Raw genomic sequence first — 13,035 nt, forward strand, 5'->3', positions numbered from 1 at the left:
CGGCCGGGGCGCGGGGGGCTTGGCGGCGCGGCGCTCCGGGAGCGGGCCCAGGCCCGCGGAGCCCCGGCGGGGCAGGGCAGGGCGAGGCAGCGGAGGGAGGCCCAGCCTCGACCCCGCGCCGGTCTGCCCCACCGGCAGCGACCCGGCGCCGGGTGGCTGGCGAGGCGGCGAGCGGAGCGGGAGCGGGCCGGGGGGGCGGCGGGAGCGGAGCCGAGGCTGCGAGCCCCGTGCGCCCGGGCCCGGCCCGGGCCCGCCGCGCGCGCCCCCTCCCCTCCCTTCCCTGCGCCTCGCCTCCTCCTCCTCTCGCTCTCCTCGCCTCCTCTGCTCCGCCCGGCGCCGCTCCCGCCCGCGCCCGGGCCGCCGAACCCAGCCCCGCTGGGCCCCCTGCCTCTCGCGCTCTCTGCCCGGCCCCGCGGGGACCCGGTCCCCGCGGCCGCCGCCGCCCCTCCCCCGGGCCCGGCGGCTTCCGGACCTTTCCGACCGCAGACTGAGCGGTGGGAGCCTTCTCGCCCCCGGCGGACAGCGGTGCCGGGCTGAGCGGACTCTCGGGGCCGCTCCGGAGCCGCGGGTGCCGGAGTGCGGACCTTCTGGGTCCGGGTTGAGCGCGCCCCGGGCGCCCAGTGGTGCCCGCTCACTCCCAGCAGGGCAGGCAGACCCCGGCGGAGCCCGGAGCCGGCCGATCTGGACTGGACAGAGCAAATCCCGGACTGTGCGGAGCCCGAGGGATCCCGGGCGTGGGCTGAGGGGATCCCGGCGCCCTCCGATCCCTCCGACTTTGGCTCACACGCTGGGACCGGCCCGGCGTCGCCTCGGTCGCCCGGCGCCCGGGTCACCTGTGGCCTCGGAGCCCCGAGCCCGCCGGACCCTCTCTGGTTCCCGACCCGGAGCCCGGCGGGGGTTGGGGGAGATTTTTCCTGCCCCCTTCCTTGGAGCGCGGAGGCCCCGCCCCCTCCCACCGTCCAGATGTCTCCCAAGGCGGCTCTGAGGAACTCCCTGTGGCCGGGGGCCGAAGGGTCCAGAGAGAGAAGCCCGCCCTAGGGAGCCTTGGGGGCCCCCCAACCTCCTCTTGGGGCTTGGCCCCCGACGCTGCTGGGAAGGAAGGCCGGTGCCCCCACCATTGGTGAGTCCGGGAGCAGAGCGGGGGTTCAGAGGGAAGGCGGGGCTGGGGAAGGGAGGGTCCGCTGGGAGTGAGGGCACCCTGGGGGCACTGGGAGGGAGGACGGAGGACGGAGGACTGGAGAGGCCCTCTCGTGAACGAGCGGGACCGGGCCTGGTTGAGGGGTGGAGGCACGGGGGACTGGGGGAGCTGGGGCAGGGTGCCCCGTAGCAGGCTGAGGACTTCTGCCTTTAAAGCAGGGACTCCTTCATTTCCTTCCAGAGGAAGGGCTATGCTGTAGATAATCTGCCTCCATTACCCCTCCCCACAAAGGAAAAAAAATCCCCAGCGACGAAGGGTGCAGGCTGGCGAGAGGAGGGAGGCAGCGGCATTGCTTGCCCGCTGGTGGTGCAGCCTGGGAGGGCTGACGCCAGGCTTGCTCTTTCTGCAGGGGGCTGCCCTTCTCCAACCAGCTCCCTTTTCAGAGCTGCCCACATCTGGAGCCCCCACCACAACCACATCTGGAAGACCCCAGCCACCGTCCCTCTGCAGGTGTCAGTTGCACCCGGAGACCTCTGCCTTTGCAACCTCCTAGGAGTTGTGAGGGATTCCTGCTGCCTTCCCCCATCCCAAGGGCATCTCTTACCCTTAGTCCCTGCAGAGTCATCCCCCTGCCTCGGTGTCCAGGCTCAGCCAGAGATCAGCCCAGCCCAGGCACAGGCACTCCAAGTCCTGGCTGCCACTCCTGAGACCCAAGGCCCCTCCCCCTGTCCTCCTGTGTCCTCACCTTGACCCCCTCCGTCCGACTCTGTCTTCCTCTGGGTGTCCCATTCCCCACCCAGAGGCAGAGGAGGGGGGGGTGGCAGGGGGCAGGGACTGGGTGGGGGCCACCCAGGGCCAGGGTGGGTTGGGGGGCCGTTAAGATGTGGAGCTCTGCCTGGCCGAGGGGGGCTCCGTGGTGGCAGACGCAGCGTGTGCCCGGCTGGGGGGAATATGGGCAGGCCTGCAGCAACGTGGTAAAGGATGAACATTCGGGGCGCCCCGGACCTCGGGCAGCCCAGTGACGACCCCAGCAGTGGTGGCCAGCGGGAGCGGATCCGACAGCGCATGAAGATGGTCATTGGGCAGCTTGAGGGCATCCTGCAGGAACTCAAGGAGGTGGCCAAGGAGCTAAGGGAGGTGAGTGAGGGGCCAGACAGCCCCCCAGACCAGTTTTCCTGGGCCTGGCACAAAAACACACATATGTGTTTCCGTTTGTGTGTGTGTGTACTCAAAGCTGCATGCACACGTGTCACTTTGCTGGGTACTTCCTTTTCCTTGTTCTCCTTTCCCCCAAATCTGCTTTGCTAGGGACCTCAGCATACTCCAGGACTAGCAGGGCCCTGAGGTGGCAGAGCCAGTTTGGGCAACATGTCATGGGCCCAGGGTTCTGTGGTTAGCACTCGGGGCTGCCGGGGTGATAAATATAGACTAAATCCCACCGTAGCCTCTTAGTGGGAGACACTCTCCTGGGGCCCAAGCTGGCTTCTGACCCCGCCATCTGCCTCCCAGACTCTGACCTGCTCAGAAACGGTTCTGGGAGAGTGTTGATGGCCCTACTGAGAAGGCCTAGCTCAGAGCATTCTCCAGAAGTCACACTCAGGCTACTCAGAACCCTTGATCCTGGAAAAATTGAAGCAGCTATGTGCTCCCTGCCCTGAGATGGGAATGCATCCAAGGGGCTACTAGTGGGTACCAGGGTTCCTGTGTACTTTGGCTGGGGGTTGGGGGCAGGAATCTTATCTACATGCGTGCATCCCTGTCCAGAGTTCTGAATGTTTCTGCCAAGGCTGAAAAGTCACTGAGAGATCCTGAGATGTGTGTCCCTCTCTGTCTCTCTAAGTGGAGCCCGGTTTAATTACTGCTTCCCACATCGCTGGGGTAATGAGGTACACATGTCCTCAGCCCTGCCCCCTGGGCTGTGTTCAAGCCCAAAATGCATGACCAGCATTCTGAGCCACTGGCCTGAATTTGCCCACTGGGTGCCATTATGCCAGCCAGGTGGGCTTTAGGCAAATTTCACCTCCCTATAACCAGGGCCCCTGCAGAGATGGCAGAAAGAGTGATTTAACGGGAGTTATGGGTTCCTGCTTTCCCCAGCCAGCTGTGTGGGAGGATGGGGGCTCTAGGAGGGTTGAGAAGAAGGGGTGATGGCAGGTGCCAGCTGCAGCCTGGCCTGAGGGCCAAGGAGCAGGAGATGTTTGCAGGGAGCTGTATCCAGAGCAGAGGGCTTGTGGAGAGGCTGGGATATGACCTGAGGTGGAGCAGGGCAGCCACTCAGCCCAGAATCAGCCTTGTGGTGAAAGTCAGATGCCCCCAAGCGACCCCTCCTCTCCCTACCTCACTGGTCCAAAGAACAAAACACCTCTTTGTCCCTCCCTAGCCCATCTTTTTCTAGACCTTCTGTGGGTCCATCAGGGCCATGGGAACCATCCAGAGTCTCGGTCTTGGGCAAGGGTATGGGACCTATGCCAGGAAAGAGCCCACCCAGAAAAGAGCCAGGACTGACTCTAAGCCTGGAAATCAGACAGCACAGAACCTACTCTCAATGGAGCATATTCCCAGATCCACCTCCTCTGTCCCCCCAGGCATAGTCCTCCAGGTCATCCATACCAGCCCTGTCCATTTTCTGTTTGAAGAAACTGAGGCCCAGAGAGGGCTAGGGCCTTATCCAAGCTCACACAGCCTACCAGGGACAGAACTAACTAGAACTCAGGTTCCTGTTGCCTCTTCTGAGGCTAGAGCAGGTGGGCCAGCCAGCGACCTTTTTGCATTTTGACCGGATCTTCTAGAGATGCTATCTTATGCTCATGCCATGATGCCCTGAGGGGGGCGCCCTTCTGGGGACGAGGCAGGGACACCAGAAGTACTAGGATTTATTTGCAGATTTTTAGATGTTTCCTCTCTCTCTTCTCAGCACATACACTCACCCACCCCCACGTCTCGAACAGCAGAGCCTCAGGTCCACAGGCTGTGCAGCCCAAAGGCCTCAGCCAGGACAGAGAGAGATGCATTCCCTCCCCCTATATACCCCGGAGGCCATGTGCCTCCACCCAAGACTTTGGCAGGTTGCTACGGCAACCAGCATCTACCCCGTATGCCACTGCCTGCCTGCTGCCAATGGCACCCATCTGGGAGGGGGGCAGGCCTCAGACTCCCCCACCCCCCAGGCAGGGTCTGGACACGGGGTGATGGGCCAAAGGGAGTGTTGAGGAAGGCAGATGAGGCTCCGGGAGGCCCAGGCAGAAGAGGAGACACCCTAGCTGACTTCCCGTGGGATGGGATTTGTCAGGAATGGGGCTACTCAATGGGGATGCCATGCCTTGGTTTGGCGTATGGGGTTACAGCCCTTTGTTCCCTGGAACCTGTGATCTTGGTTCTTGATCCTCCAAGGGGGCTTCTAAAGCGGGATCTACCTGGCTCTTCTCAGTCCCTTTGGGTCTACCCATACCCATCCGGGGCATGGGTAGACCCAAGGTCCAGAGGGTGGAGGCAGGTGCTTGTTTGTTCATTATACCCCCTTCCCCAGACACGACCAGCTCAGGGCTCACTGAGCTGAGTTCCCATCTCAGGACAGCAACACACTTAGATATAAAGGCAAGATTCGCATGCAAGACTGCTGGGGGAGACCACAGGATGCTTGATTGAAGGAGCAGGTCCATCCTCTTCGTCCTGCTGCTCTACTTCAGACACCACTGATCAGGGCAAACTCTCCTTGTCCCCTGGACCATACAGCCTGAAATTCACAGAAAGACGACAGACACTAAAGCACTTCCTCCCCCAGACCCTGAGCCTCTGTCTCCTCATCTCTGAAATGGGGATGCCAATCTTCCCCATCTCAGGATGCTCTTACAAGGATTTCTCTGGGGCTTGGTATGTGGTAAGGGGGTTTTGGAGTTCCTAAAGGTTTTGGAGTTCCCTCTCCCAAAGCTCCCCCACCCTCCCAGACCCTTGCTCCAGCTCTCCCTGGGCTCCCCCATGTATAGGAAGCGAGGTCCGTCCCATGGGTGGGTAAAGTTCCTTAATGGACTAAGAGAGGTGAGGAATGCAAAAGTGCTTTGAAAGCTGAAACTGCCGCAGAGGGATGTGACAGTCGATCATTAATTAGCCCTCATTCTCCTAGGTTCCCCAATACTCCAGGATGCCAGGCCAATCCCAGCAGGCTCTCGAAGCTACACAAAATTCCATGCATCTTAACTCAGAGATGCAGCGCGGTCCAGAGGCTAAGAGCACGGGCTCTTGGAGCCAGAGGTCTCTGGTTCAAATCCAAGCTCCGCTCCCTTCCTAGCTGTGTGGACTTGGTCAAGTTACTTCACCTTTCTGGGCTTCTGTTTTCTGGCAAACGAGGATACTGAATGTTATGCCTCCGCGACCAGCCCCAGGCTGTTGTAAGAATTAATTCTGCTACCGTGTATAAAGTACTTAGCACAGAGATGGACACAAAACTAGCTCCACATCCTTTCGATATTATTAATGAGACATTCTGGCACTCGCCGGCTCCTTACTCCATGTGTGGCCTTGTTCTTTTGGAGTCCTATGAGCTTCTTAGCCATGATCGGAGTGGTCCGAGCCAGGCACCTGGCCTCCTGGCTGGTACCCTTCAGCCTCTCCTGCGATAGACAGTGCCACCCTCTTCCAGTATGGAAAGGGGTACAGAGTGACAGTGATGGGGGAACGGGGTCTCCAATGAGATGCCTTTGGAAGAGAGACCCAAAGGGTACAAGACGGATAGATATCCAGAAGAGCCTTCCTGGCAGTGGGTGCAGCTCATACAAAGGTCCTGAGGAGGAAGTGTGGAAGTGTACTTGGCATGTTCGAGATCAGCAAGAAGGAAGCCAGGACAGCTGGAGTGGGGTGAACCAGGAGGAGAAAAGCAGGAAGAAAGAAAGGTCAAAGAGAGAGCAGGGAGTCCAATTACACAGAACCTTGTAGACCATGGTATGAAATTCAGATATACCCTCCATGAGAACACCACATGCTCTCCAGCAACCTCCTACTTGTGGTTCTGGATGGGAATCTGCCTCCCCACTGCTCTCCTGGTTCCCCACCAGCTGCGGGGCCCCGAAGGTCAGGGTCAAATGCCCTCATCCTTGCTCTCCAGATGCTGAGTTCCTCCCCTTCCTCCTGCTCAAGATGTCACTCAGCATAGGGGCTCATAAATGAACCTCAGGTTCACCATGGGGGGACATAACTTGGCATGCCTGCCCACCTGGGGTGGCCATGGAGGATCCCACACACACCTGATTTTCACAGGAACAGGCCTGCTAGCAGTTGTGCAGTCCCCTGGGCAAGGGGCTGCCTCTGGGGTGGCATGGAGAGCCAGGGGCTCTGCAGGCACGAGATGGTTGTGGCCTGGCCAGGAAGCAGCTGGGGCAGGAAAGGCTGAGGACCACGGAGCTGTGCCAAAGTGGGTCAGCTCCATCACCCGCAGCTCAGCAAGAATTGTGCGGAGTTTTTCTTCTTATTTATTTATTTATTTATTTATTTTTTCCTCACCTTCCTTTCCTCTCTTTTCCCTTTGCATTCTCTTCCTTCAGACAGATTCATGAAGCTCTCTGGCCAATTAGGCCAAATTGCCGGATGAGAGTCATGAATCATAGTCAACTCACTCCCCCCTCCCCAGCTCTACAGGACACCCCCCCCCCGCAAGACAATAAATAACATAATCACAGAATTAAAAAATAATCAGTGGTCATAAATAATGCAGATCTCCAGTTATGTAACCAGCTGCCTGAGGAGCTGGGAGGGAGGGGAGGAGGTAGCAGTTTGCTGAGGGAGGTGAAGGGGCCAGAGGTGAGGGAGATACTGGAGGCGCTGGGAGTCCTGAGTCCTCAGCCCTGACTCTGGGGCCTTAGGGAACACAGATGTGCTTTCCTTGGCATGGAGGCTCAGCCAGGACTGGAGGGAGGGCTGGGCAGGCGAGATAAAACTGTAGAACTCCTTCTCAGAAGAGCAGCCCCCAGCAAATTTTTTGTTTATTTGTTTTTGGTTTTGTTTTTGTTTTTTTCCCCCAGCAATTTCTTTAAGCCCTCTGTCTCACCTCGTCCACTCATCAATGGCTGTATTTGCCAACAGTGTGCCAATCTCTGAGCCAAACTGGGATTTCCATGGTGGGCAGGACGTTCCCAGTCCCACCCCTTGGGGGGCTTACTGTCTCGGGGGCAGGGGGACATCAATCATATAACATACATGCACATAAAAGTATAGCAGTGATAAATATCAGAAAATATTTTTAGGAAAAGCACAGGGTGCCTTGAGAGCCTGTCATAGGGAAACTGTCCTCAATGGAGCATCAGAGAAGACTTCCTTCTGGAAGTGAGATGGATGAGTAGCAAAGGAGGGAGCATTCCAGGTGAGGCCCAGAGGCAGAAGCGGGCTCGGGGGAGTGTGTAGAGCCGGTGAGGAGGCAAGCCTGGCAGACTGGTAGCACCTGCTGGAGGACAAAGACCCTCCAGGCCAGAGTTGGTGGGGGTTTGCGTTTGAGAGACTCAGGAGTCTGGGGAGCAGGGAAGTGCTGGAAGCAGAGGGGTGACATGGTCCCATTGGCTGATTACTAAGTGCCTTAAATGTAGCAGGAGTGGGGCAGGAAGCTGCCACCAGACAGGGACAGTCGTTCAGGTGAGCGAGCTGAGGCTGTGAGCAGGACAGCAGTTGGGGACACCCTGCCCTCGGGGTGGGACCTAGAAACCCCAGCAGGTTTGTCATGGCTCTCAGCCCTGCCCTTCCCCTCCAGATCAGGTAAGTCTTGTTCTTAAGGTACCAGGACTCCTGATTTGTGGTCTCCGCTCCGCTCCTTCCAGTGTCTGGGCCTTACCTTAGTGTCCCCATCAGCAAGCACAGTGAGGGGCTGAAGTCAGCAGAGTTTCCAGTCCCTCTGGCTTTGAGGTTCCATGATGCTCTGATTTTTATGTTGTCATTTCTCTCTCCATTCTTTCTTCTCCCCCTCTCCATCCTTCTGTATATATAATTATTTCCCTGCACTCCAAGACAATCCCAAATTACATGCAGGCAAAATGATCATTAAATCTCAGAGAGAAATCACAGATTTCAAGGCATCTGAAGCAGACAGGCAGGTAAGGTGGGGATTGCCTGCCCTCTGCCATCCCCAGGGACCCCATGAAGTGAGGTAGAGGGGCCCTGCCTACCGTTTGGGTACACTGGGCACATGACTCCCCTTTCTGATCCTCACTTATGTCATTCAGCAAGTAGCTCTGCCTGTCCCTCAGGCTCGGGGCCAGATTTGCCTTTGAGCTTCATTACCTTTTGGCCATAAGACTCTCTTCTGCTTCTTTCTGCTCTGTCTGGAGACAGACCTACTTGAGGGAACATAGGTACCCCCCCATGTGCTAGGATTTGAAATGCCCAACACATCCCATTATTCTGCCACAGGCACTGGAAACTCCCACCTGCTCTTGGGCCTGGTGCAGGCGCCTGGTCCCATAGGAGCACCGATGGGCGCACGGTGGGTACTGATCTAGTCTGTGTTGTTCTACCTGCTTCCCGTGCATCATGTCATTAAATCCTCCCGATAGCCCTATCAAATAGGTACAACTCAAATTCCCCTTCATGAAGACACTTAGGCACAGGGACTCTGGGTAACTTGGCTAAGGTCACACAGCCTGTCAGCAGTGAGGCCAGGGTCAAACCCTAAGTCTGACTCCAGAGCCCAGGTTCTTAAGTGCTTGGTGGTGCCAATTCTGTGTTTTAAACCACACCCATATCTAGTAAGGCCCCGTCACCCTGGTGAGGAGAGGAATTTCATCCCATTTTCCAGTGAGGATACGGAGACTGGAGAGGGAAAATCACGTGCTTCAAGTTCCTTAGCTGAGACGTGGCCTCCTTGTCATGACTGCTAGTCCCCCTCTGTCCCATCCCTCCACACCATGGGGATGAAACCAGAGAAGGGTATTCTGATGGAGAAGGGGAAGGGGCTGAATGGGAAGGCTGCCTGAGCAGGTGGCCAGCAGGGACTTCTTGGGTGGGAAGGAGAGTGTCCAGGCCTGACAGCTTTAGAGATCCTGCCCCTTTAGAGATCCCTGACCTGTGTGGTCTTCCTCACAGGGCATTAGGAGCTCTGCTTCTGGGCCCAGCCTGGCCTCAGCCGACCCTGTGTGGTCACAGCCTGTCACTCAACCAGATTCCTATTAGCTGTGTCCCCACCCTGTGCAACAGCGGACTCAGGCTCAACTTGGTCAGGGTCTCATTTGAGGGTGTGGCTGTCCCAGAGACACAGGGCCTCCCCTCAGGCTGGTAGCACTCTGAGGTTCTGTGTCTTTGCCATCCCAGGCGCCAGGCCAGTGGTTCTCAAAGTATGCCCCTGGATTAGCCCCTGGAAGGTTGGGTATGTGCCTTCTCAAGTCCCCCTCCCCAACCCCAGGACCTACTGAATTAGAAACTCTAGGGGGTGGGCTGGAGCACACTCCAGTGTTCGAGCCCCTTGCTCTGGGCCGGGGCTCCCAGCCCTCAAGTGGGGCTCGGGCTGAGCAATGGCTTCTAGGGGATGTGAGCTTCTCTGAGGGAGAGGGAGTCACTTGGGGGTGGGGGGCGTAAGACGGGGTGGCCAGATTGGAGAATGGGGCCCTGTCCCCATTGCCCAAGCCCAGAAATCACAGCAGCACCTCACAGTGGTGTGCAACCTTGCAGGGGAGCAGCAGGAGGGGCTGGGAATTGCAGCCCCCCCTCCCCCCAGTTACTTGTGCCTGTGGTGTATCTTCTAGAAGCTCAGGAGAGGATGATCTCATGGGTGGAAGTCTTACACTTAGTAGGTGCTCAGAGATGGGAGATGATGACACTGTTCTAATCAGTGCCCCAGGGAGACTTTTCACAGCCCTCCTCATTGCTAAACATGAAGCCCTGGTGAGGATGGCAGGGCTGGGGTCATCACACTTGAATGGTTGAGGTCCAGAGAGGTTATGTGACTTACCCAAAGACACACAGAACAATGTCCAAGTTAAATCTGAAATCCAAGTGTCCTAACTCCCCTAGTCTGAAGGTTTCAGCCAAGTGTCCCTGCCACCCCTGGGGCCTGGGGCCATGAGGAGTGGATATCCCTAGGCATGGACACCCCAAAACAGCTTCTCAAGTCATCCCTATAAACACAGAGTTCTAGAATGTCAGGGATGGAAGGGACCTTGGAAATAAACCATTCACCCAACCTCCCCATTTGCAGATTGAGAAACTGAGCCTCAGAGGGAAAATGATGGACCAGGTCACCATCAGAAACCACTCCCCCGCCCCAACTCCTGACCAAGTCAACTTCCCGCTGCCCCAAACACCTCAGCCCATGATTTTTGGCTTTGTTTTCATCTTGCACATTGGGGGACTCCCTACCCCACCCCTCACCAACCACTTAGCACATCCCTGGGCAGCAGTCATCCTCATAAACATCCGTTAGACTAGGGATTTCCTTAGTTCGTTCAGTAACAGACTGCTCTGACCCTGGGAAAAGGCCCCAGGGAGGTGCCTGGGACTGGACCCTGGGCTCAGTGACTCACTGTGTATGTCCTGTCCTTGGGTCATTTGGGTCTCTTGGTCTCTACTTGGCTATTATTGTTTGGCTGTTTTCAGTTTTGGTCAGAATCATTTCTCCTTCTCTTACTCGGTCCTCTTCCGACATCTCTGATGGGGTCTCCTTTTTCCTCTCACTGTCTTCATCCCAGTTTCTGTGCTGCAGGGCCTAGGCGAGGGGACGTCCTGAGGCAGGCCACCCAGATAGAGGCAGGGTGTCCCTTCACATGGGGTGAGTTGGATGCCATGAGCTTGGCAGCCAAGCTGCCCCCTGAGTGCTTGTAACAAGCATTTCTGGTCCTGAGAGGGGGGTTTCCTTACTGCTTACCAAATGGTGCTTGTGTTATTCCTTCCCCAGCAGGCAGGGTTGATCTCCACTCATCAGGGCGCAGGGCGGGGGAAGGAGGGAGGAGGCTCCGGGGTTTGTGGGGGTGCGATGGAGGAGACCCACGGGGACAGTCACTGACCAGCAGCACAGGCTGGTCCAGGAGAGTTTGGAAAACGGGGGCAGAGTCTTCCTCATAGTTACCCCATATCATTTCTTTTCCAAAGGTGCGTGGTCTGCTCATCTCTCCACTGAGTGGCCTTGCTGGAGGGTCAGCCCTGTGTGAACAGCTACCTCTCGATCTAAGGAAAATGAGCTCTGAGCACCAGGGCTGTGCCTAGAGCAGCAGCTGGTTTTAGGGGAGAAGGGTGTGAGGGTGCAGGGCCGGAAGGAGGGACTGAGGAGTAGGAAATGGCCCAAACCTGCTCACCCTGGTCCAACATGGGCCCTCAACAGGTGGACAAACCCGTGACCATCCTCTGGGGTCATCAGCCAGGCATCTAGCAGGGTGGGATGGGGACATGCTTGCACCCATGTGATGCTAGGCCCCCTCACCCCTCTCTCCTTCCCCGGCCAGGTGGTGAGCCAGATTGATAAGCTAACCTCAGACTTCGACTTTGAACTGGAGCCAGATGACTGGACCACGGCCACTGTGAGCAGCACCTCCAGCAGCGACAAGGCGGGCGTGGGCGGCCCCTTCGACCTGGGGCACCTGGACTTCATGACGGCGGACATCCTTTCAGACAGCTGGGAGTTCTGCTCCTTCCTGGACGCATCCACGCCCTCGGACTCCGTGGACGGCCCTGAGTTGACCCGGCCTGGGGCTGGCCCTGACTACCGGCTCATGAATGGCGGCACGCCCATCCCCAATGGGCCTCGGGTGGAGACCCCGGACTCCTCCAGCGAGGAGGCCTTCGGTGCTGGCCCTGCAAAGGGCCAGCTGCCCCAGCGGACCCCGGGCACGCGCGAGAGGGTGCGGTTCAGTGACAAAGTGCTCTACCACGCTCTGTGCTGTGATGACGAGGAAGGGGACGGCGAGGAGGCGGTGGCGGAGGAGGAGGTGGGCCTGTCCCCAGAGCCGCCCCGTCCAGAGTCCCATGTGGGCCCCCTCAAGCCCTCTCCCGCTCCCTATAAGCCAAGGCGCTCTCCATTGACTGGCCGCCGCCCAGGCCCCACCTTGGCCCCCGAGCAGACCCGAAGGGTCACAAGGAACAGCAGCACCCAGACGGTGTCAGACAAGAGCACTCAGACATTGCTGCCCTACACGGCTGCCAAACAGAAAGCCAAGGGGAAAAACTAGGGTCTGGGGAGGGGCCCGGGGGCGGTGGGTACATAGAGCTATAAATATATATATATATATACATATATATATATTTAAACAAACGCAGTCATAATAAAATTTTAAAATGCTAAGTATCTAGCCCCAAAGGCCCCAGAGCTTTCTCGGAGCTCATCTTAGACACAGAGGTGCCTCCTCACCATCTAGGTCCCAGAAGGTGTGGCCAGAAGCACCTTCCCTTCCTTCTCATCACAGGGCTCCTGGAAGGGGTGTTCTAAAGTACGTAAATTCGGTGGAATTCCTCTCACAGGTTCCTGAGCATACTGGCTCTGGCTGCTGGCTCTGGCCCTGGCGCTGGCCCTGTCCTGGAGGGGATTTATCAGCAGGTGGCAAGCTTGCAAGGAGCAGAGTCCAAGGTCAGGGTTAACCATTGGTCTGATGGCAGGACTGAGGGCCTAGCAGCGGGGTCACCCCAGCCAGGCTCAAGATCATTTACATCCACCTCCCCCCATGTTTTCTGCTCCAGGGCAGACTTTTGCCTCTCCTTTCCGAAGGCAAACTTACCTGGAGATCCATAACCCTACCCCACCCCCTTCCATCTCAGGGTTACCGAGGACACAGAGCAGGAGCAAGCTGCTCACATGGGCTGGCCTCCATGCTGGGGAGCTTGAGCTTCCCCAGACCCTGGAGGACCAGGCTAGGTTAGGTGGAGGCTTGTTTGGGGAGACTCGACCACCCCCAATCCTTCTAGCCCCCATCCTTAGCTTTGTCCTCTAGGGACAGAAGACT

General features: G+C 57.8%; 1 protein-coding gene across 3 annotated transcripts; it reads left to right on the forward strand.

Annotated features, from left to right (window-relative positions):
- The first annotated feature begins 386 nt into the window (after positions 1 to 386).
- INSYN1 (inhibitory synaptic factor 1) lies at positions 387 to 12,374 on the forward strand. 3 transcript variants are annotated; one of them, XM_047738815.1, is made up of 3 exons: positions 387 to 1,120; positions 1,548 to 2,275; positions 11,545 to 12,374. In XM_047738815.1, the coding sequence occupies exons 2-3, from the start codon at positions 2,120 to 2,122 to the stop codon at positions 12,265 to 12,267; spliced, it is 879 nt and encodes a 292-aa protein (XP_047594771.1). In that variant the 5' UTR covers positions 387 to 1,120; positions 1,548 to 2,119; the 3' UTR covers positions 12,268 to 12,374. The 3 variants fall into 3 exon arrangements, with proteins under 3 accessions (XP_047594771.1, XP_047594773.1, XP_047594772.1); XM_047738817.1 differs by lacking the exon at positions 387 to 1,120 and adding an exon at positions 8,525 to 8,597 and having other exon boundaries at positions 2,164 to 2,275; XM_047738816.1 differs by lacking the exons at positions 387 to 1,120; positions 1,548 to 2,275 and adding an exon at positions 10,814 to 10,874.
- Positions 12,375 to 13,035: the final 661 nt, after the last annotated feature.

The sequence above is a fragment of the Lutra lutra genome, chromosome 7 (assembly GCF_902655055.1).
Source record: "Lutra lutra chromosome 7, mLutLut1.2, whole genome shotgun sequence".
NCBI classification, from domain to species: domain Eukaryota; kingdom Metazoa; phylum Chordata; class Mammalia; order Carnivora; family Mustelidae; genus Lutra; species Lutra lutra.

What these genes read in the sequence shown, in the direction of transcription:
- INSYN1 (XM_047738815.1), top strand. Translation starts at nt 2,120, where the DNA reads ATGAACATTCGGGGCGCCCCGGACCTCGGGCAGCCCAGTGACGACCCC. An exon ending in TGGCCAAGGAGCTAAGGGAG is followed by an intron (nt 2,276 to 11,544) that starts GTGAGTGAGGGG and finishes TTCCCCGGCCAG; the next exon opens with GTGGTGAGCCAGATTGATAA.